General features: G+C 43.7%; 2 protein-coding genes across 3 annotated transcripts; both read right to left on the bottom strand.

The window, feature by feature from the left end:
- Window positions 1-391: 391 nt before the first annotated feature.
- On the bottom strand, window positions 392-4108 carry LOC114469933 (uncharacterized). The gene is made up of 10 exons (XM_028457839.1): window positions 4041-4108; window positions 3192-3963; window positions 2697-3103; window positions 2358-2623; window positions 2035-2277; window positions 1379-1944; window positions 960-1284; window positions 797-854; window positions 668-702; window positions 392-559 (listed from the first exon to the last, which is right to left on the bottom strand). Exons 1-6 carry the CDS (start codon window positions 4098-4100, stop codon window positions 1596-1598), a joined length of 2097 nt encoding a protein of 698 aa, XP_028313640.1. The 5' UTR covers window positions 4101-4108; the 3' UTR covers window positions 392-559; window positions 668-702; window positions 797-854; window positions 960-1284; window positions 1379-1595.
- A 51-nt stretch (window positions 4109-4159) lies between these two features.
- On the bottom strand, window positions 4160-9130 carry LOC114470037 (uncharacterized). 2 transcript variants are annotated; one of them, XM_028458028.1, is made up of 8 exons: window positions 8937-9130; window positions 6052-6600; window positions 5703-5974; window positions 5518-5598; window positions 5320-5438; window positions 4682-5194; window positions 4451-4604; window positions 4160-4365 (listed from the first exon to the last, which is right to left on the bottom strand). In XM_028458028.1, the coding sequence occupies exons 2-6, from the start codon at window positions 6594-6596 to the stop codon at window positions 4790-4792; spliced, it is 1422 nt and encodes a 473-aa protein (XP_028313829.1). In that variant the 5' UTR covers window positions 6597-6600; window positions 8937-9130; the 3' UTR covers window positions 4160-4365; window positions 4451-4604; window positions 4682-4789. The 2 variants fall into 2 exon arrangements, with proteins under 2 accessions (XP_028313829.1, XP_028313828.1); XM_028458027.1 differs by lacking the exon at window positions 8937-9130 and adding an exon at window positions 8026-8149.
- Between the last annotated feature and the right edge of the window lie 12881 nt (window positions 9131-22011).

Genomic DNA, 22011 nt, shown 5'->3' with positions numbered 1-22011 from the left:
GTGGTTTCCAACCTCCACCTTGTCGTCCTCAGGACCTGCCTCTCATAAAGCCAGAGGCCCAGGGTCTCCCCTGTCCCCTCACAGTATATCTCGTTCTTGAAAATGAAATGTCTGTACAACTCACAATAGGGACAGTCCTTTAAAACAGGGGTTCTCAACTGGTCTCACCCTGGGACACACATTTTGCCACAGTCAGCAAATCGCGACCCACGTTTTTTTAGAATAAAAAAAAAACAAATGTTCAAAGATAGCTGTTGAAAACACATATATAATCTTATTTTAAACATAAATCTATATTTTTCTGTGCAACATGCTTTTCACAGCATGTCTGTCAAAAGACAAGTTTCTTTCAAAATAAAAGACAAGTCCAACATGACAGACATTAAGTATTTTATTTGATTTTTTTGGCCAGCTTTCCGCGACCCACCCAGTACAGGTCCGCGACCCACCAGATGAGAATCACTGCTTTAAAACACTGTGGCGTTTGATTGTGGCCAACATTGTAAGCAGTGGTTTCCAGGTGCTGCACCCGGATGCCTCCTCTCCTGTCTGTGTGGCTCTGTTGTGGAGTACGGTGAAAAAAAAAGAAAGGACAGCAGTGAGTCCAGTGCAGCGATGTTACATTAAAAGTATTTTGACTTTTGCAACCTGAATTCTTCTTATTTACCTTTTTTCCAGTCTGGCTTGCAGTGTTTTGAAGAGCTGTTGAAATTAGCAACAGCAATACTCAGTGCAGAAAATTCAAAGAATTATAAATAAAGGTGGTTATTTTAAAAATTAGGTCTTATATAGTTACTTTTTCTTTGAATGCTAAAGCTCTTCCCTGCTGGTTCTTGAAGAGTGTGGTTGTCCATCTTTAAAATAAATCAAATTCCAATGTAGAAATAAGTAACAGCAGTGAGTCGCTGTATTCCATCGGTAAAGCAGCAAAAGTTAACATTATGGTGTCGTGGTTGTACCTTGTTCAGGAATCAAAGTTCGTCGGTGGTCCTCTAGTCCTTCTCTGCTCCAATGATGAATGAGTCTCCTCATTGTGCTTCACCTGGCTTTAAGGGCCGCCCTGGCTTTCACACCTCTGTATTCACACCTTCATCCTTCATCCGGCACTTCACCCACATTGCCTCGTCTGAATGGGTATGAATTGTGCATGAATGTTGGTGGTGGTCAGAGGGGCCGTAGAAGCAAAAATGCAGCCATGCTTCTGTCAGTATGTCCCAGGGCAGCTGTGGCGACATTGTAGATTACCATCACCGGTATGACTGGCATGGATGACAAATGGACACGCTTTGAAAAAGAGAAACAGCAGTCAGTCAGTCAGTGTATTCCATGATAAAAATAGATAAAGCGGGAAAGTTAACATTATGGTGCGTGCTTGTACCTTATTGAGGAATCAAAGCTGGTCCTCCTCCCGCTTCCTCTCACTCAGCAATTCTTCCACAGTTTGACCCCCAGCAGTTGCCTCACAAAAGTGAATCATTGTTTTCCTTTTCTTGCTGTGGAAGAGGCTGTGTCCATATGCCTTTGTCTTTGGCTGCTTGCACAATTGACATTTGCATGAAAAGTTGGCCCTTCCAACATACGCCAGTCCTTCCCTCTCAGCCTCCTCTTTCTTTAGGTCCAACTGTTTCTGCTTCCACGCAGTGGTTTTTGGTAGCCTCTGTGTTTGAGGTCCAAACACTGGTGGTGGCAGTGGCGGAGGCAGCACTATAGCTGGTGCTGATGGTGCTGATGCTGATGGTGCTGATGCTGCTGCTGCTGGGGTTGCTGTTGCGGTGGCAACAAGGGAAGCACTGGTGGCCATGTGTGGTGTAAGGACATGGACAATTGCTGTGTGGTGAAAAGGCGCAGCCATCCTCCGTGCTGCAGGCTGTCAGCGGTGGGATGCTGTCCATCTGGCCAACACAGAGAACCACGTTCTCCTGACGCGCCTTCCGCTTGTTAAACCTGGTAGAGCACATGATTGTTAGGAATCCACATAGCAGATAATAGCAAAAGGCTGCATCGAGTGTGTGTGTGTGTGTGTGTGTTTCTCACCACTGTGTCAGTGTTTTCTGGTTGATCTCAAACAGCTGGAGTTTTGTGGAGAGCATCGGGTGACTTAGCACGTTCTCCCAGATGAACCCGTAGTTACGCACGATGTCACTCCAGCGGCTGATTCGAACACCAGATATAGTCCGGTTCAGGGGAAAGATCGTGCACAGGAGAATGCAGATCGTTTCGACCAGGCGGCTGACTCCTGGACTCTGCGCTGGTCCGCTCCCCTGACTGCTGAGACATCTGCCAAAGATACACAAATAAGTAAGTGTGGTGCGTATGCAGGGCAGAAACACGTGTCTTGTGTGTTTAGTGTCACTCACCTCCTCAAGCTCTCCACCCCAGCCCGTGAATCAGTCGGTGCACGGGAGGACTTTGGCTTTTTAAACCGGCCATGCGTCAATTGGTCCCTGAACCTGGGTGGAAAAACGAGTGGCGCCTTGTCCCGCTCAGGCAGCCTCTGCCACAACTGCACTATCTCCTCCGCCTGCCTCTGAGAAACACAGTTGAGCAAGCGCAGCTGGACCAGACGTTCAGCCAGTCCGACCACATGCTGGTAGCCGGGAGTGCAATCATCGCCCACATAAACCTGTAGAGGAGAAGACCGTCCTCAGTCCTGTTGATCAGATGGAGGCACCGATAAAGGATTTATTATTACCCACCTCCTCCGTTTGTGGCTGAGCCGTAGACGCCGGCGGCTGCGGAACTGGATTTTGCAGGAGGCCTTCCAGGTAAAACATCAGATCCTGGAAGCCCTCGTCAACATCCTGGCCTTCCTCCTCTTCCCCCTCCTCAATCACATCCACCTGCTGCTCGTCCTGAGGTCCCTCCGTGTCCTCTGGGATGTCCTCCAGGACCTGGCCAGTCTGGGCGAAAAGGTAGGCCACTCCAATCAGCTGCCCAAAGAGCTCCACCGAGAGCTGGTTGGCGTGCTCCATTTCCCGGGGACTGTAGCAGAGGTGTGGGCCTCGGCTACCTCTCTGGACGGTCGCGCGGCTGCGGTCTGCGTTCCACCTCGTCAGCCCCTCCAGCAGGTAGCGCTGAAAATGGATGTCGTTTGCACTGGTCCCTTTAAAACCGCACAACAGAAGTCAGATCGGTGAGGGACAATTCAGAGAGCGAGGCTGCAGAGCGCATCGGTCGTCGTGTCAACTCACCAGGGATGAACCGGTTGAGGTGGAGGTGAAACGACTCCAAGGAGGTGGAACCTCTGGCGCAGCGGTACATGGGGAGGCTGACTCCACCCATGGTCACCTGGCCGGTTTGGAGGTAGAGAGGCACGTGAGGAGGGTCCTGGATGCAGCACACGTGGCGGCGCTGCGTGGCCCAAATGGGCTCCACGCGGTCTGCGTCGAGGAGAGGGACGCCCATGGTGTCCGTGGCGTCTTTGAACGCGTCCAGAACATCGTCCAGGTACCTCTCCGTGAGCTCCGTGCCTCGCGTGGCATGCCGACAGTGTCGAGCCATCTCCTTCAGCGACACGGTGCCCCAGGAGCCGGGCACCGCGGCCTCCTTGGCTCGCTTCAGGAGAGCAACGTCCTCCGGGTCCCAGACAAAAATGGCTGCGGAGATGCGGCGCATGAAGTTCGCGTACAGAGGGTGACTGTCGGTGGTCACCACGCCAGCCAGCCGGCGCATGAAATGCCAGATGTCCAACCCCACTTTGAGGGTGGACCACTCTGACAACATTCTCCCGGCGGCGGAGCGTCCGTCCTGGCTGGAGCAGCAGCAGTCCCTGTCAACGTACAGCGCCACGGGAGGCTCCACCCCCGCCTGCTTGTACCGGCGCATCAGGCCCTGGGCCATGGCCTTCAGGCCGTTGCCTTCGGCCACCATCAGCACGGAGATGAGGACCTGTCCGTGCTCATTGCCGACGTTTGTCACCCACTCGGCGGTCCCAGCGACGTGTCCGGCCAGCTTCTTGGTGATCTGCACAGATGCACATAATGCATGTAGTCAGAGTTCACTCACAACCCATCGTATTCAAGTGCCGTCATGACAGTTACCTTCTTGGTGGAGTCCATCTTCAGGATCGAGCCGTAAACAGACGTGATGCTGGCCTGCATCTCCTCGATTCGCCGATAGCAATGATTGCCATGGGCTGCCAGGATCCACTGCGGGCCGGGGATGGAATCCATTTGGGGGTACATGGCAGGTGGGGGCCTCTCAACATTAGGCATGTTGAACTGCCTGTATGCATGCATGTAGTGCACGCAGCGAGTCATCCAGGCCCTCGTGTGCTCCTCACGGAGGAAGGTGTACAGCCTCGTGGCGCTGTTGCCCAGCGTGCGACCGCTCATCTGCGAGAGCACGCGCCGATCACAGGCCAGCCTGATGGAGAAGGAGCAGGAGGAGATTTATTCAATCTACTCCGCATCTCACAACATTGAAACAGCGATGTGAAATCCAGATCTACCTGTATGTGAGCACAGCGGGAAACTGTGATCGGTACTCCTGCGACAGTTGGCCAAGGATGCTGAGGCGCCACGAGACCAACTTCTTCCCACAGCGACAGCACTCCAGGTACTCTGTGCCCATGTAGTACCAGCCTACGGAGCCAGTTCTCGTAGCTAATCAAATACAGTGTTTGTCAGGTGACAGCAGGAAACATGAGCTGCCTTGTATTTCTCAACACACTGACACTCACCTCTGCACCTCAGCAACAGAAGAATCTTTGTAGGGGAGTTTAGCGTGTTGACCAAAGCCAACCTCCTTATGATCCAGCGCTGAAGAGGATGCTGGAATCAGGGAGCCATCAGACAGCATCAAGGATGCTGAGGCACCAGAGGGCCAACTTCTTCCCACAGCTCCGGCACTCCAGGTACTCTGTGCCCATGTAGTACCAGCCGTCGCGGTCCAGCACTCGCCACATTGTCTTATATATGCCACACGAGGTCATCTTGTGCTTGCAGACTGGGCATACGATGGGGCAGTGCCACACCCGGTACGGCATCCAGAGGAAGAAGGGACGCTGGAAGAAGGCTTCAGGAGAGGTTGGAGGCTGGAAGTAGATGTGCCGTGGTCCCGGTGGGTGGTACCAGAGCTGCAGCTCTGATTTCAGGGCTGCCTTTCCGGCTGAGTCTCTGGTGAAGAGAGCCCTGCTGAGCCAGGCATGCTGTCCTGGGGGCAGCGTCTCCCTCCAGGCATCAGGGAGACAAACCTGGGGTGGAAATCAATAAATCATTAATGTGAATAGAAATTATTGCCACCGACAGAGTGTTGCATGTCCGTGCTTAAAAAACACCGTCACCATGAACAAAATAAATACAAATCACAAAGACTCACGTCCGCGGAAGACACTCCAGCAGTGCGGCTTAACACTGCAGGTGGAGGTGGAGCCTCTGGTGCTGTGGGGCCGGGAGTAGGCGTGGTGGGCGGCGGAGTAGGTGTAGGAGTGGTCAAAGCTGCAAAATACCGTGGGTCGCTAAATTATTAACCAAAGAGGGGAGGTTTATTTTACTGAAATTATCTATTTGTACTTACGAGGGAGGTCGGACTTTTCCACTTCCTCCACAGCAGACACCATCGCCGCATCATCATCATCATCATCATCAGACGACGACGCTATAAAAGCGCGCACAGAATGCAGGGTTAGGACCACGTAAAATGACTTTTTGAGAAGTTGCTGGGAAAAGACACCTATGTTTAAGGGACAGGAATGAAGATACCTATGACAGCGATCCTCTTTGTTCTCCTCACAGGAGGAGGAGGAGGTGAGGGTGATGATGGAGCATTCACAGGCACCACAGATGAAGGGCTGGCAGAGACAGATGCGGAGGCAAAGGAGGCAGAGGCGGCGGAAGAGGCGGAGGAGGCGGAGGTGGAGGCAGACGTCGAGGCCTTCATCGTCTGCTCATCCCTCCACAGCACGTACTTTCTCAGCTGGTCCATCATTGTACCAGCTGAGCGAGCAGGGGTCCTCCGGAGCCAGTTCCTGTAGCTAATCAAATACAGTGCTCGTCAGGTGACAGCAGGAAACATGAGCTGCCTTGTATTTATCAACACACTGACACTCACCTCTGCACCTCAGAAACAGAAGATTTGAAAAAATCTTTGTAAGTGAGTTTGGCGTGTTTACCAAAGTCAACCACCTTGTGATCCAGTGCTGAGGAGGAAGCTGGAATCAGGGAGCCATCAGACAGCATCCTCTGCTCAACAGCCCGCATGACATCTGGGAACAGCTTGGCGTAGCAACATAGGCTGTCCTTGTTCAGCATTGTGTGGCTCATGTTATCACGGCCAGCCTGACGCTCCTTCAGATGAGCAGCCGCAATCATGACAGCGTAACCCATGTCATTGCAAAGGAGCCAGTAGAAGGTCTGGACACGATATTTGCCAAACTGCAGGTCATGTTGGCTGAGGAGCAGGTTGGAATCCTCCACATCACCTTGGCCATGGTGGACACGCAGCTTTGCATCCTGAATCACTCTGGCGGGCCCTTTCACTCCACCAATCAGCATGCTCCGGGCTTGCACCTGAAGGGCATAGGCCTGCGCATCCGGTGTTGGCTTCAGAATGATTTCTCCAGAGTCGGACCAGGTGAAATTTGGAATGTAGTCCATTTTTCTAATGAGAAGACATTAAGCAGAGAAGAGTTGATTAAAATTAACAATGCCCAGGTCACCCCAACACACGCGCGCACACACGCACACACACACACGAGATAAGACTTCAAAAGGACCATTCTATCTTGAGTTTTGTCTTGTTCAAACATGTCCCTGTTACATCTTATTGTTTAGCAACCCTATTGTGAAAATGCATAATTTCAAAGGTCAAGCTGTGGAAAAAACCAGCCTATTGTGTGATAGAGAGAAAAGCTTGACAATTCACACATTAAATAATAATATAATGTGGTTAAAAAAACAGGTATTATTACAAGATTGGTGTTATGCATTAAAACCACACATTTATAAAATCAAAACAGCAAAAATTGTAGCATTAATGAACAAATAAAAATATCTCCTTGATAAGAAAGCTTTATATACTATCTACTGTACCCTTATTTTACCCCATTTAACATACTGTGTTGAGGTGTGGGGGAACACGTAGAAAAGTTTTTTGTTTTTGCCTTTTCTTTTATCTTGGTTTGTACAACCATAAACGCTAATACATTATACTCTAGTTCTCCAGTTTCCGTTTATATATTTTACTTTTAAGGCAACAAACGATAATATATCTAGTTATGCTTCTCATTTTTTTTTGTTTTATGAATATGAATTGTGTAAATACAGCACTATAAAATGACAAAGGAGGGGTAGGATTTCTTATAAGTTCTTTGAACTTCCACCTACACCTTTTGAGTGGCAAATTATTATTTTCCTTCTGAATTCTGTTTTATTGATATGCTTCTCAAATTATTTCAATTATTAATTAATTAATTAAACAAAATTAATCACGTTAGTGGTATTTTTCTTCTAAAAATGCATTCAGTTATTCATTCATGTTTAGTGCTTAATGTTTAATAAACATCCATTTAACTACAGCTATTTAATATGACTAAACATCAACTAAATACTGAATACATGGATAAATGGAATACAATACAAATACTTTACATTTGGTTTTTTTTGCTTTTTTTGGCCGTCAGGTCAGCGTTTAATACAGTAGTAATTACAGTTTCATTCAATATTTGACAAGGTCCTTCGCCAGTGTTAAAAAACGTGAAATACAGTTTTAGTTAGTATTTTACACGGAACAAAGCAACATATTTTCAGCGGTCTTAAGCAGTTTATACACATTAGCGTTTTTATACAGTAGTAATTACAGTTTCATTCAATATTTGACAAGGTCCTTCGAAGGTGCTAAATAACGTGAAATACAGTTTTAATTGGTATTTTAAACGGAACAAAGCAACATATTTTCAGCGGTCTTAGACAGTTTAAACATGAATTCCGTCCATTTCATTACATATTTCACGATATTAAAGCTAACAAAAAGGCGGTAAAATACCCCGATTACAAAAATTGACATAATAAAACATGTATTACTCACCAGGATGGTTTTTCAAAGTTTTTGAAACTTTGTGAACGTTCTGGGAAACGATTGAAAAGTTAACTTTTCTCTCGGTAGCTTGAGATCTGATGGAAATCAAATGCAAACTAGGGCAATGGCAACATGGCCGCCTACTAAACCTATTTGACCCGCCCCCACTCTAAGGAGAACGAGCCAATCAGAACGGTACGCAGAATCTGAGCCCGCCCTCCTCTAAGGAGAACTAAGGAGAACCAACCAATCAGAGCAGTTAGCGCTTGAGCACTCAGCCAATCAGCGACCAGAATCGGGAAGGCTAAGGAGAACCAAGGAGAACCAGGGAGAACCAATGATTCACTTCAGACGGGACCGGGCCAATCTTCGGGGGCCCCCCAGCGACCGAGGCCGCGCATCGCAGGCCCTCCGAGCGCCGCCGCTCCGAGGACGCCCGTCAATCTCCGTGAGCGGGCGGAGCTCACATGAAAACATCATGACATCTTACCTGGTTGTCACTTTTTTCCCAAATGACAATTACATTACACAAGTAATGTTATTTGTCTTAATGTATTTTAATAATTTTTTTTACATGTCTATTCTATTGGTACATTGTTTATGGCGAAATTGTTGATCTGTTTTTTGTTTGTTTTTACAATAAACCTTCTATAGTCAATTCATATATTATACATAAAAACTGTTGAAATACAATTACAGCAGTTACTTTATAAATAATAAACCAAATTAATGCAAAGTGTTATTATTTGAGTCTTAATGTAATGTTTGATGAATACATTTAATAACAATAATTAAAAATAAAAAAAACCCGTCAAGGAAATCAAGGTTGGATGTACAAAGAGGTGTACATACTCTGTATTGTTATAAAGGGATTTATTTGCGGGTGCTAAGGGCGTGTTTTGATGTGTGTGTGTCGCTACCTGTCCTCCCGGTTGCTGTGTGGGACTCTCTATCTCCTCCGTGGGCACACACTCCGTCACAGGTTGTTGAGAGGGGAAAAAACCGGACCCCGAAATACCACGAAAAATAAACGTTTTGCAACACAAATTAAGTCCAAAATGATCAATAGTATCCAGCTTCAGCCCCGGAGCTGAAAGCCCTGACCATTGGGCCATGTGGTCTTCTTTTACTGATTTTTATAGGTTGTAAATGAACAGATTAGTGCGCTAGCGCCCCCTCACACTCAAGTAAAAGCTGAATATGTTTCACTTCTGGGTAAACATGAATGTGTCGTCCGAATGAAAACAAACATTTCAAGCAAAAGGGGGTACAAGGCAAGAAGCTTAAAATTAAAAATTAAAAAAAAAACAAAACAATAGTAATGGGAGCATAGACACCTTGTATTCTGTTTGCATACTGTTTGTTTGCAAAATTAAAAATTAAGGGGGTTCACATACAATCAAACATTTTAAAAACTGTACAGATGTAAATGGTTTTCTGAGCCTTTTTATTTTCTGATTTTTAAGTGAAATTTATGTAATTTATTATATCAATATGAAAGTGAATGAAGATTGGTTTTTGATTGCTTACTTACACTTATGAATGTAATATTTTGCCAAAATAATCAAGAAGTTTATTTTAAAAAAATAAATAAAAAATAACACACACAAGACAATATCCTGCAAAGTCTTTGTAAAGATGGATAATGATAGATTGACTGAAGTCTTTCCAGAAAGTCCTTGAGTGTGAGAAGGACCAGAAGAGGTGTTGCACTGTTTCCGGTTGGGTTCCAACAATACAACAATTTATATCAATGTCTCTTTTAAACTTGGTCATGAAATGGTTGACTGGGTAGTACCGATGTAATATTTCAAAAGACACTTCTTTTACCTTGTTGGTGATCAGATACTTATTGGGGATTGACCAAACTTTTTATATCAGCTACAAAACTGTTCCAGTATGATTTAATTTATGGGATAGAAATTACATTCTTCTGTTATAACATACTGTTACGGCAGAATTTACGGTTGACCTCATTTGAGACATGATTCATTGCTCTGGTTGAATGATAGAATCCAGGAGAAGCATTGATGATTTAATAAAAAATGATTTTATTCTAAACTAAATAAAAGAATACAAAGTGGAACAAAGTGAAACAAAATTAGCGTCCGTCCAGGCGGACGTCCAAAGGAAGTGCCGCGCCCCGCCCCAACAGTTTCAAAGCTTAAGCTTTTTATACAGATAAGAAAAGGTCCCAACAGTGAGAGACAAAAGGGAGGGAGTCAGATGCCCATAGTGGCAATGTTGGAGGATGATGAAGATGTTATGAGAAGGTTTGGCTCCAGTCTTTATCTGTCTTGATAAGTGTGTACGTCAGTGTATGTCCTTGGCAGAGACTGTGCTGCACTGAGAATAATACGATCTGTACTGTTTAATCATGATTCAGCTGTTCAAAAGTGTAAAGATTAATGGAGTCGTCATGTATTAAAACATGACAAATTGTACACATGAACATACATTTGAGGATATGATGATGAATATAAAATTTGCCATGACATTCCCCACTTTTGGTCGCCTCAACGACCAAATCAAGAAACAAAATTATTATATTCCACCTTTGCTGTCTGTCAGGGTTAACCATTAGCATCGTTATTGTCATACATTGGATATATTCTTCTTTTGTGAGGCACGGATATAGACATATCAAGAAAAATGTGGAAATAAACCTTAAAAAAAACTTCATCATTATTATCAATGGCATGAATCATCAAAAATCATCCTTTATTACATCTAGATAAGCAAAAATCATCATTTGCATCAAGGACATCACTCGTCTTCATCGGCTGAGTTCAGTGGTAACTGGGGTAACCAATAGCATCATGAGTGAAGAACCTTGAGTATTTTCCTCAATCGTAGCAGAAGGGTTTATGACTGTATTCCTGCAGCTAGGTGTGACGTTGTCCTCCCTCAACCTAGCTATGAGCATTTGGTGTGGCTTATAAACAAAGCTAGGCCCTTGTTCTAGAGCGTTTTCTTGTGTGTGTCTCAGTGGCCTTGTCGGTTCCCCCTTCATTGTTCGGTCAGCCTCCGTCTCAGCATCAGCTGGTGTCGGCAATCATCTTGGATCCATGTTGCCTGCTCCGCGACCTTCACTGCCGTGTGGGTCGTTCATTTCGGTCGGCGTTGTAGATGATTGGTTGTTGTCTGAGGAAGGGTAGTCTCCACACACCTGGCAACCTCTCTTGGGATCGGAAGGTACCTGAACAGAAGAGGGGGAAAAACACCGAAACAGAACTCTTGGGATTGGCTGGTACCTGAACACAGGCGCGATCCCACTACTGAGGCTTTAGCTGGTACCTGGTACCTGGTAGGCTTTAGCTGGTACCTGGACAGAAAAAAAAAGGGGTGGGGGGGAAAAACACTCACCCAAAATAAAATAAAATAAAATAAAATAAAATAAAATAAAATAAAATAAAATAAAATAAAAAATAAAATAAAATAAAATAAAATAAAAAATAAAATAAAATAAAATAAAATAAAAGTTTAGGGGTGTTAGGTTTAGTTAACTAACTAAATGAATAGTTAGTATGGCCAGGAAGGCAGAGACAGGTCAGAGGTCAGGATCTGAGAGCTTTTCAGATCCTAAAAGGTGCTGCTGCACAATCACACAATGGTTAGGTGTGGGTTAGTGAGCTTTTAGCCATGCTAGCTCTGTAGCCCATTTGCACGCGAGTGGGAAAATATGAGGCTGAAAGAAAAGCAGGAAGTATTAATTCGATTTTCTTTTCCTGGAGTAAGGAGAAGCATAGCTGGAGTTGCAGTGATTATCTGTGGTACATCTACTTACCTGGTGAGAAGCAACAATTTGAGAACCACTGTTTACAAGGACATGCAAGTCGGACGGAGAAGGACATGCAAGTCAGACGGAGAAGTGTGGAGTGTGATTACATGTCTTCTCAAGATGAATACATACAATTGGGAGACATGGAGATGTGAGAAAGCTAAATGAGTTTAACCAAATAAATAAATAATGTTATTTATTTATTTAAATTGTTTGTTTCATTTTTCGTTGCTATCTCTTATTTGTGAAGGAGAAATCTTATTCTATCCTTTATTTATTCTGAATAATGTTAAAACTCCACACCTATTCACATAGCCTAATTCTTTTATAGAGCTGAATTTGTCAGTTCATTTATTTCATTCATTTCCCTCATAATTATTATTTGAGATGTAATTTACTTAATTTTGAAGGTCAATTGGTGGCAAAAGTGTCTCCTATTCTGTGTCTGAACCAGAGTTCAGCGAGATTATTGGCCCTTTAAGGTTAGACAGAATTAAAGTTAAGTTGAGTCGAACAATCATATTGTCTTTTGCTCTCTGTATTTATCCCATTCGTAGGGGTGACGAGCCCCAGCACGGTTTGGAGAGCTTCCTTAAATGCCTGGAAGTTACTTAACTTTAAACTATCTCTTATTTCAATCAATTATCAAGATTTTCAGGAGGACCCTTTTTTAAATCTCAGGCGACCCAGATTGGGCCACCAACCCAATGTTGAGAACACTTAATTTTTCCCTTAAACGTGTCTAAACCCAGTGAAGGTGTTTTATGGTCTTGCACGCTGTTGGAACAAGAAGAAAATGGTTGGAGGGTTTTGGGGTATATTATTTTCCTATGATAAAATATAAATCAAAAATCAGAGGGACGTTGGCCCCTCCCTTCCCTTTTTTACATAAGAATACATTTGGATTCTTAAAACCATATGATAAATATCATTGGAAAATCACTTATCTGATCATTTTGGATGTGTCTCCGTTTTCCTCTCTCTTGTGTCCGCCTGCCTTTGTGCCCTCCAACCTCCTCGACCTCCTCCTCCTCAGCCTTAAAAGGTCAAAGCCAGGGTCAACTGTACGCTCCCTTTGGAAATTTGAAGATCTGTCCCCACTTTTGCAGTTGGATTGGAAGTCTCTGTAGTCAGTTATGGACAATACTTCCCTTTAATTCTCATCCTCCATCATAAGAGTAGTGACCAGGCATGGCGGCGAAGAGGAAGGATCGGAGTCGAGAAGGCGGTGGCATTCTGTTAGGAAACACTCAGAAACAGAAAGAGAGGAAACCATTAAGACTTAACTGGATAATTTAAAATATCTCTTTTCTTTAGTTGGATCTGATTCGTCTCCTTACAGCGACCTGTATTTTGGAAAAAGCTACATAATAACAACAACTAAGACGAAGACGTAGACAAGTGCACACCACAACGAGTATACACATATAACAACAAAAAACATGGACACTGAACATGAACAGTAAGGTCAGTCAAGGTCAAAGCCAGTCATTCCACTGAAAGTGGTATCATATATAAAAAACGTCGTTTGGTGTTTTTAAACACCCAGAAAAAACCTTTAAAACCTGGTAACTTTTTAGAAGGCCCAAGGCCTAAAACCATAGTTCTTTTAACAAGCAGCAGTGTTTTCTGAACACCCCACTACATAATTGGCAAAAACAGGGAGAAGATCTAGTGCATCAGAACCCAGGAGGAAAAGAAGGTGAAACAGAGGAACATGTGTAGTCAAACAGCCATTCATCGGTCAATCACTCAATGACACGTCCACGGCACATTCGCACTCACAACACGGTTCTCTCAGGCATACGTAACGTGTCATCATTCAGTCATTCATGCACCGCACACGTTCATGCCTCAATTTTCACGTCCATTCATTCACAAGGTTTTGTTGCATAGTGTCTAAGTAAAATATAGGTCTCATCTAACCCACCAGTGGCGATAGCCAGTCCACCTCCTCTCTCGGGGTCAATGAGCTCTTATTGCCCCCTCATGCTTGGCAACCTTTTAGTGTTAATTAATTGCTTTTTACTGGTATCGTCTGATTACTAAGAGGTACGCTCCTTTTTACTTCCGCCTTGGCGGAGTCTTAGATTATCGCCCGTGGTACTGACAGTCTGCTCATCTGCTGATCAGGCAGGAATCGCACGGCCGTGTCTAACTCAACAAACTCAACAACTCTCGACCTCCGGCTTTGTAAAAGATAAAGCTGGGGAGAACTCTCAACCTCCGGCTAAAGCTCAACAACTAAAGCTGGGGAGAACTATGGGGGGGGATCTCTCAACCTCCGGCTAAAGCTCAACAACGACCTCCGGCTAAAGCTGGGGAGAACAACAACTCTCGACCTCCGGCTAACTGGGGAGAACAACTCTCTAACCTCCGGCTAACTGGGGAGAACAACAATAACAAACAACTCTCGACCTCCGGCTAACTGGGGAGAACTAACCTCCGGCTAACTGGGGAGAACAACAATAACAAACAACTCTCGACCTCCGGCTAACTGGGGAGAACTAACCTCCGGCTAACTGGGGAGAACTCTCGACCTCCGGCTAACTGGGGAGAACAACAATAACAAACACCAACGCAGACTGTCAGGACTTTATTGGGCACCTCTAAGATTGAACGGAGCACGCAACCTCTAATAACCCTCACTCTAAGGGAACGTAGAAATTTGTTCAGAACGGTCTTCGGTTACCAAGCATGTATCAAATCAGGTGGACCACTATCCCCCGAAGAGCGCTTTCCCTAGCAAGGTTTATCCTTTTTCTGCACATTAAACCAGGACTTCTTGTTTGAAAAGTAATTGCCTATGTACTCATAGCAACTAATGGGACATTTTTTCTCAGGAAAAATTTGGTACCCCCCCCCTGCTGTCGAGTGGCTTTGGGCCGGCCAGGCAGTCCGACGCGGTAAGGGGGAAGCGCGCAAAATGAAAACAATGAATGTTGAACTAGGCTGTCTGTCGCAAGCAGCTTTAAAAAGGGTAAGGTACAGATTGTTTACGAGGGTATCGGTCAAAAAAATGTCAAAATTTAAACTTGTTGAGGCTGCAGTCCTCAATCTCTGTCTCAATTTTCCTGAAATTGAGTAAAAACAAAAGAGAAAAAGAAGAATCGTTCAGAAATAACAAAGGAGAAAAACGTGTGAGCTCAAAAAAATCATGGCCAATAAAAATTAAAACTTCAGCTCCAAAAGCTGAGGCAACAGAGGGCTCTGTCTTCAGCGGATGTAACCATATCTTGCATTGTGGGGGCCCTCCCCTCAATCAAGAAAATAAATGAAAGAAAAGCCTTATCAGTAACACTATTTTCTTCCCCTTTGTTTGTTGTTTTCTCATAAAGGCCAAAGCAGTGTAAATAAATGAGCAACATAATGAATAAAAGCAAAGATAAATGATGGGCACACTTGATCTCATGTGGCAAACAGAAGGGTTCTGTGTGAAGTTCTGTGTTTCTCATAGTTATGAATGTGGGTGTGTGACTGTATGTCTGGTCTGTCTGCGTGTGAGAGAATAAATGAAAACAAAATAATCTAGTGCACAGTCAGAAGATAGAGGGGTTAGTATTGTGCGAAGGAGAAGCTTGTTGGCTATTTGCTAGTTGTCCCCCTCCATGCCAAAGTTCAAGGCTAAAGTGATTTAGCTCTACCACCAAAGGCTGTGGTGGACTTCTTGTTGCTTGGTATCCTTGTGGCTTTTGAAACAGTGTCTTTTTGGTGAAGATTTCCAGCAGACGTGTGACCAGTCTGCAGTTGCTGCCCATCATTCAGGCAGTAGTCGTGGCATTTAACTCGCAACTCATTGGTGGGGGAGTGTCCAACCACTCCGACGCCCACAGGTTCTCAGTCTTTGATGATGGGGCAGGATGTGTTAATCCAGCATTGGCATGCGGCCCATTCATAGACGATGAAGAGTTGACTTGGGACTGAGCGAGTTATTTCAGCATTGCTTTGCTGAATGGGAGTTGAGTCCTTGAGTCCTGAAAGGTCACACACCTTTGATTGTCCATTTCCTTCTGATGCTTGGTCCTTTGAATGATGTTGACATTCCATTAGCGTAAGAGTTGAAGGTGATTTCATTCTTTCATTGAAGATGTCGTTTCTTCAGGGGACAACCACAAAGCCAACAGAAACTAACAATTTAAATAATAAAAAATGATAATGATGGTAACAGTAATATTAAAATAAAATAAAATGAAATACTGTATTCATCTGTGTGTGTGTGTGTGTGTTGCCCATCAAACATGAAATCAAAATAAAATTTAAAATAAAAATAAAAATAGTGTCTGTGTGTAATGGCACTATTCTATCGGCAGGGGAGAAGTGAGAAATCACAATGTTGTGTCACAAGTGTGTAGTGCACTAAACTGGCCAGTGAGGGGCGCCACCTCTCTCTCTCTCTCTGTTGGGTGTGGCTCTCTGTGCGTGTGCGTGCGCCCGTGCGCGTGCCTGTGTGTGTGCTCTCTCTCTGTCCCTTTCTCTCTCTCTGTACGTGTGTGTGTGTGTGTGTGTGTGTGTGTGTGTGTGTGTGGCCACACGTCCAAAAAAAAAGAAAAACACAGCAGCGACGTGTGTGTGTGTTTGGCTCTCTGTATTTCTCTCCCTTTCTCAAAAGCTGACACTCGTCAAATGAAAGCATTAAAGCCAAGCCAAAGGGAGAAATCTGATTCCACGTTTAAACAAAATAAAAACAAAGATAAAAAAAAGTAAAACTCGCCTGAAAGCATGATCTGAGTTCACATCATACCAAGATTGTATATGCGTATGCATATATTATTTGTTTATTGGGTTGTTCATCTGTTTGATTCACAGAAACACAATTTAGGTTAGGTTCGGGGTTTTAATCTATTTTGCTTTCGGTACAGAGGTGAACTCAGATCATGACACCGCTGGGATGTTTTGGAAACTTTGGTTGCCCGTCTATCTATGGTCAGGACCTCACAGGCTGTGGGAGTCCGAACAAAACCAAAGTAAATAATGACCTAAACAAAATATCCGAGCCCGAAGAAAACCAGAGAGAACCTACAGCATTAAAAAGCACAGAACCTCAACCATTTGAGCCTTTCTCATGGCTATTCACTGCGTCAAAACACAGAACAGCTGAGGATCAAAATCAAAGCTCAAAGCTGAAAATCAATACAATGCTTGACTGGTTCAAAAAAAAATCAACACAGAGCGAATATATATATATGTAAATGAAAATTTACATATATATATATATTTATAAAGGCAGCTTTACCTTAGTCCGAATTGGTGTTTGAGGTTCAACCGATGGTTCGTGCTCCAGTCTCTGTCCGAGGGGTGGACAGAAGATGGTCCTGTTCGTGATCGCCAATTGTTACGGCAGAATTTACGGTTGACCTCATTTGAGACATGATTCATTGCTCTGGTTGAATGATAGAATCCAGGAGAAGCATTGATGATTTAATAAAAAATGATTTTATTCTAAACTAAATAAAAGAATACAAAGTGGAACAAAGTGAAACAAAATTAGCGTCCGTCCAGGCGGACGTCCAAAGGAAGTGCCGCGCCCCGCCCCAACAGTTTCAAAGCTTAAGCTTTTTATACAGATAAGAAAAGGTCCCAACAGTGAGAGACAAAAGGGAGGGAGTCAGATGCCCATAGTGGCAATGTTGGAGGATGATGAAGATGTTATGAGAAGGTTTGGCTCCAGTCTTTATCTGTCTTGATAAGTGTGTACGTCAGTGTATGTCCTTGGCAGAGACTGTGCTGCACTGAGAATAATACGATCTGTACTGTTTAATCATGATTCAGCTGTTCAAAAGTGTAAAGATTAATGGAGTCGTCATGTATTAAAACATGACAAATTGTACACATGAACATACATTTGAGGATATGATGATGAATATAAAATTTGCCATGACAATACAAATCTTCTTGTTTCTGTTTTTAGATTGAGTAAAGCAGGTTATACCAATTTCTTGTGGTCGTTTTTGTGGTTGATAAACACAATGGTTTGAGTTTATCAGCCGTACTCAGCAATTGCTCTTTGTGAGAAAGCAATATTCTGTCTTCTGTTTATATATTGTTTTGATTCACATTGTTAACTTTGCTGCCTAATGTGCACCTAAGGCACTAAAATAATTTATATATTTTTTAATTTATTTATTTATTCAGTTTATTTCTGACATGGTTGCATTCACAGAAGTTTTGTTATTTCTTTTTTTTGTTTTGTACATGCCGAAAAAGGAGACGAGAGAAGCAGTTTGCTTATCTAGTACCCGTCCCTTGTTTTGAACACAGAAAATTCACATCAAAGCTTGTCTCTCTGGTCAAACAGTCTTAGGTTGTTCTGAACACAATTACAAATTTATTTATTTATTTTTTGTCCTTTTTTATGTAGGATTTATTCTCATCTGTAGTCAGTGTTGTCTTTTTTTTATTCCTCCTCCTCTCCATCGTTGTTCGTGTCGTCCTTCTTCCCTGCAGATTTCTGCTGTGTTCAGCTTATTGCTGAGTTGGTTATTACTATAAGGCCACTGATGGCGTCTCTACGTGACCTGGCCCGTGGCTTAATACCTGATTGGGGTAGTGTATGTGCTTTGACTGGGTCACTAGTGGTGTTTCCGATCAAGTTGACCCAGCTGCTAACTTTCAGTGTGGTAACTGCTGGATTTTTTAAAAACCTCAGAAACAGTCTATCAAGGTGGAATGGTTGGCTAACGGAAGGGCCTCTCATCCGGCAATATGTATGGCACTGCACGCTTGGAAATGGATGTGCCACGGGCAGGAGCAGCCCCCTCTGTTGCCTTCTTTCGGTGGCAGTCTTTTGTGTCTTCCCTTTGGTTCCTCCCTCAGAGAAGTATATAAAAGAGCTTGACTGTTGGACAGCCACCAATGCATTTTTTGAGGCTCGCTTCTGACAGAAGGGCACTGGCTGCAATGCAGGACTCAGGGAACTATGGTCTGGGGCGTATGCCGGCGGTGGAACCGGCTATCTCTTCACTGGTAGTGCGGCCAGGGGAGACGCTGCGGACCAATGCACGTTACCCTCAACTGCAGTGGCGTATCACAGATAAGTTGATTGCAAGATGTTGCCATGGGAGCTTGCATGAGTCGCATCGGGAACACCCTGTCATATCTGTCGTTTGGACTGACTGCTTCAATTGAGGCTGTATCTTGGATAAGTCTACACAGGGATTGATTGAAGCATCAATGCAGGCTTTTGCCCTCCATTCTACAGAATTGGGGCGGCTGCTAATGACACAGGTTCAGACTCAACGTCAAGTCTGGTTGGCGTAGTCTCCCCTCTCGGAGGAGTCTCTCAGTGGTTCCTGGAGAGCTGTTCGACTCGGCTGCACCCGAGGCCTTGGAACACACGGCTCAGGCCAGTCGCATATGACAGCAGTTGGTGGGGCTTCATAGACAACCCATCACCACACTGTACCGGGTGCTTCTCATGCTTTCTTCAGAGGTATTCAGCACCGCCGTGGTTGGCTACTTCACCCCGCAGGGCAGAGGGCCCTGATTCGGGAGATTCACACTTTGCTGGACAAGGGCATTATAGTCCCGTGGACGCCCTGCTGAATCCAGGTGGCTTTTTTCCCGCTACTCTCGTCCAAAAAAAAAAAAACTGGTAATCTGCACCCGGTGTTGGACCTCAGGGGTCTGAATATGTTAAAGGTCCTCCCTTTCAAGATGTTGGGTGTCAAACATGTACTACAGGTGCTCTTTCTAGGAGAATGGGTTACATCTGTTGTCCCCATCTCACTTCCACATTGGAGGTTTTCTTTGCGTTGCCTTCCAGGTCAGTTTGCTGCATAGACTAAATGAAGCCGGAACCGGAGGTGTGTGTGTGTGTGTGCGTGTGTGTGTGTGTGCGTGTGTGAGAGAGAGACTCGCTACTCCATGGCTCGTGCACTTACACACACATCAGTGACTCACATCAGGCCCAAACAGTGAGACTTGAGAGTTTTGGTGCAGTGCATTCCGTTTAATCTGATTGGTCGGCCATGATGTATTGCATTTCATTGTTGTCTGGTGATTACATTTTTTGTAATTTCACAATGTTCGTTGATCATTTAAAAAATATAATTTACTCAGTAAATGTTGGCTGTAGAAATGTAACTAATTACTTCTTTTAAAACTCATTTAAGTACAAATAAAATTACTGATTTAAAAATATACTCAAAAAAGTACCCATGAAAGCAACTCAGTTACAGTAATGTGAGTACAAAAGACTTTTTCAAGTGAAAATAAATCTCAACATACACTCAGAGTCCTCACTTTTAATAAACCTATAAGCATCGTGACCAATAGTTTTTTAGACCTTGTCCATTGATATTTTTCCCATTTAAATCAGGTGTTTCCAAATTCAGTTCAGGGGCCAAATATGATCCAGTTTGATCTAAAGTGGACCAAAGATTCAAGGTGGGGGAAAAAGTAACTTAAACATTAATGTGCCTTAGTTTTCACTTCTACATATCAATGATATTTAATAAGTTAATAAGTAAAAACACCTGCAATATCCAAGCAACAAGTGACAGATATCAAATCCCTGCAGGAATTTTACCTAAACGTCCTTGATTTTATGTAGTATCTTTATTTAAATGTGAAAATTTTGTGTAATATTTGGATGAAAATTGAGGGATTTTGTAAAAATTGAGAGTTCTTTCAACATTTTGAGATGAAAATGGACTGCCATGAATTAGTTGGCAAGTTGGCAATTTACACAAAGATGAATGTTTCCTTCTTTTTCCTGTGAGCCAAATTTGATAATAGAGATGATGATTTGGTCTTGAGTTTGACACATTTTAAATCCATGATCATGTCTAAGATTTTTTTTATCGTAAAATGCTGGTGAAGCTTGTATTTTGAGCTCACACTGTCATATTATGTGTTGTGCAAAGAACCAGGCAGTGTGACTCTGATACGACCGCTATGCTGCAGTGGATCCACTCTATTATTAAAGGGTTAATAATTGTCGCCTTGCTATTTCATCAACTCAGTTTGAATCTTTAATGAAATTAATATTGGTAAAGAGATTTGAGTTTCATAATAAAACAAGATTAAGCTAAAATGAATGTAAATGGTGATGGAGAGATTTTATTTAATCCCCCTACTTAAGGAAATCCAAACCACCTCAGAAATGTCGAAGGAGAAATGTTTGGATATACAGCACAGGATTTTTTTTAAAAAATTTTTAATAAAGGCTTTCAATAGTGGGTGAAATATAAACCGCTCAAACAAATAAAACACTTAACAATGTAACTTGAAGTTCAATTCAACTTTATTTATATAGCGCAAATTACAGCAAAGTCATCTCAAAGCACTTAACAAAATATAAAGTCCCTAGTAAGAAAGAAAGAACCCAACAAGATCCACATGAACAAGCATTTAGCGACAGCGGGAAGAAAAACTCCCTCTTTTTGTTAAGAAGAAATCTCCAGCGGAGCCAGGTTCAGAGGTGGCAGCCATCAGCTTTGACTGGTTGGGGTTAGTGAACAGACGGGCAAACAGAATAGGATAGATGGATAGTCCATCTGAGTGTCCCAGACTAGTTGAGCCACGAGCCATCAATCAGGAACCGCCACCTGAAACAGAAAAAAGAGCCCTCGGAGGGCGAGGAGAAGCCACAGACTGCAGGAAAAACATGATACACTATGATACACTCGTTCCTAGTGGTTAGGTTAACAATAAACGTCTTGCGGCATCCTCCATGCTCTGACATGTTACCACTACAGATGAGGTTTCGTCTTGTGCTGGTCACACGTAATGATATATGGGGTGGACATCAGTCTAAATGGTATGAAGCAATGTGAGCAGTATGATGGGTCATGCAATGAAGAACAGAAGTGGGGGGTTGTCCACAACTCAGAACAACTGTGTTTGTGTCAATCACACTTCTGGGAAATCAGCATGTTTAATTAGGAAGCAACACTGATTGTGAATCACTATCACCTGTTGTGCAAATGGAAGAGGCAACAGATGGAAATAAAGAGCTGGGCAAGCCTTATGGTTTGAATGACAAGAGTTTTTGTCCAATCGGATTTCAGCCTCTATGTGTTGCCAGAGTCAACTTAACTTGCCCAACACCGCAGGGTCAGTGGTGAGGGCAAATCTGATTTCTGTATTTCTTAATGTGTGTCTGATAGGCTCTGAAACTCTAAATGTTTGGTTTGAACACTACACAAGTGTTCAAATGACCCCAAGGTCAGCAGCAGAGGGGAGTTTGGCTTCCCTGTGATGCTAAATCATGC

Source organism: Gouania willdenowi, chromosome 9 (assembly GCF_900634775.1).
Source record: "Gouania willdenowi chromosome 9, fGouWil2.1, whole genome shotgun sequence".
Classification (NCBI taxonomy): domain Eukaryota; kingdom Metazoa; phylum Chordata; class Actinopteri; order Blenniiformes; family Gobiesocidae; genus Gouania; species Gouania willdenowi.
Note: the sequence above shows the minus strand (reverse complement) of the source record. Positions and strands in the feature narration are given on the sequence as shown.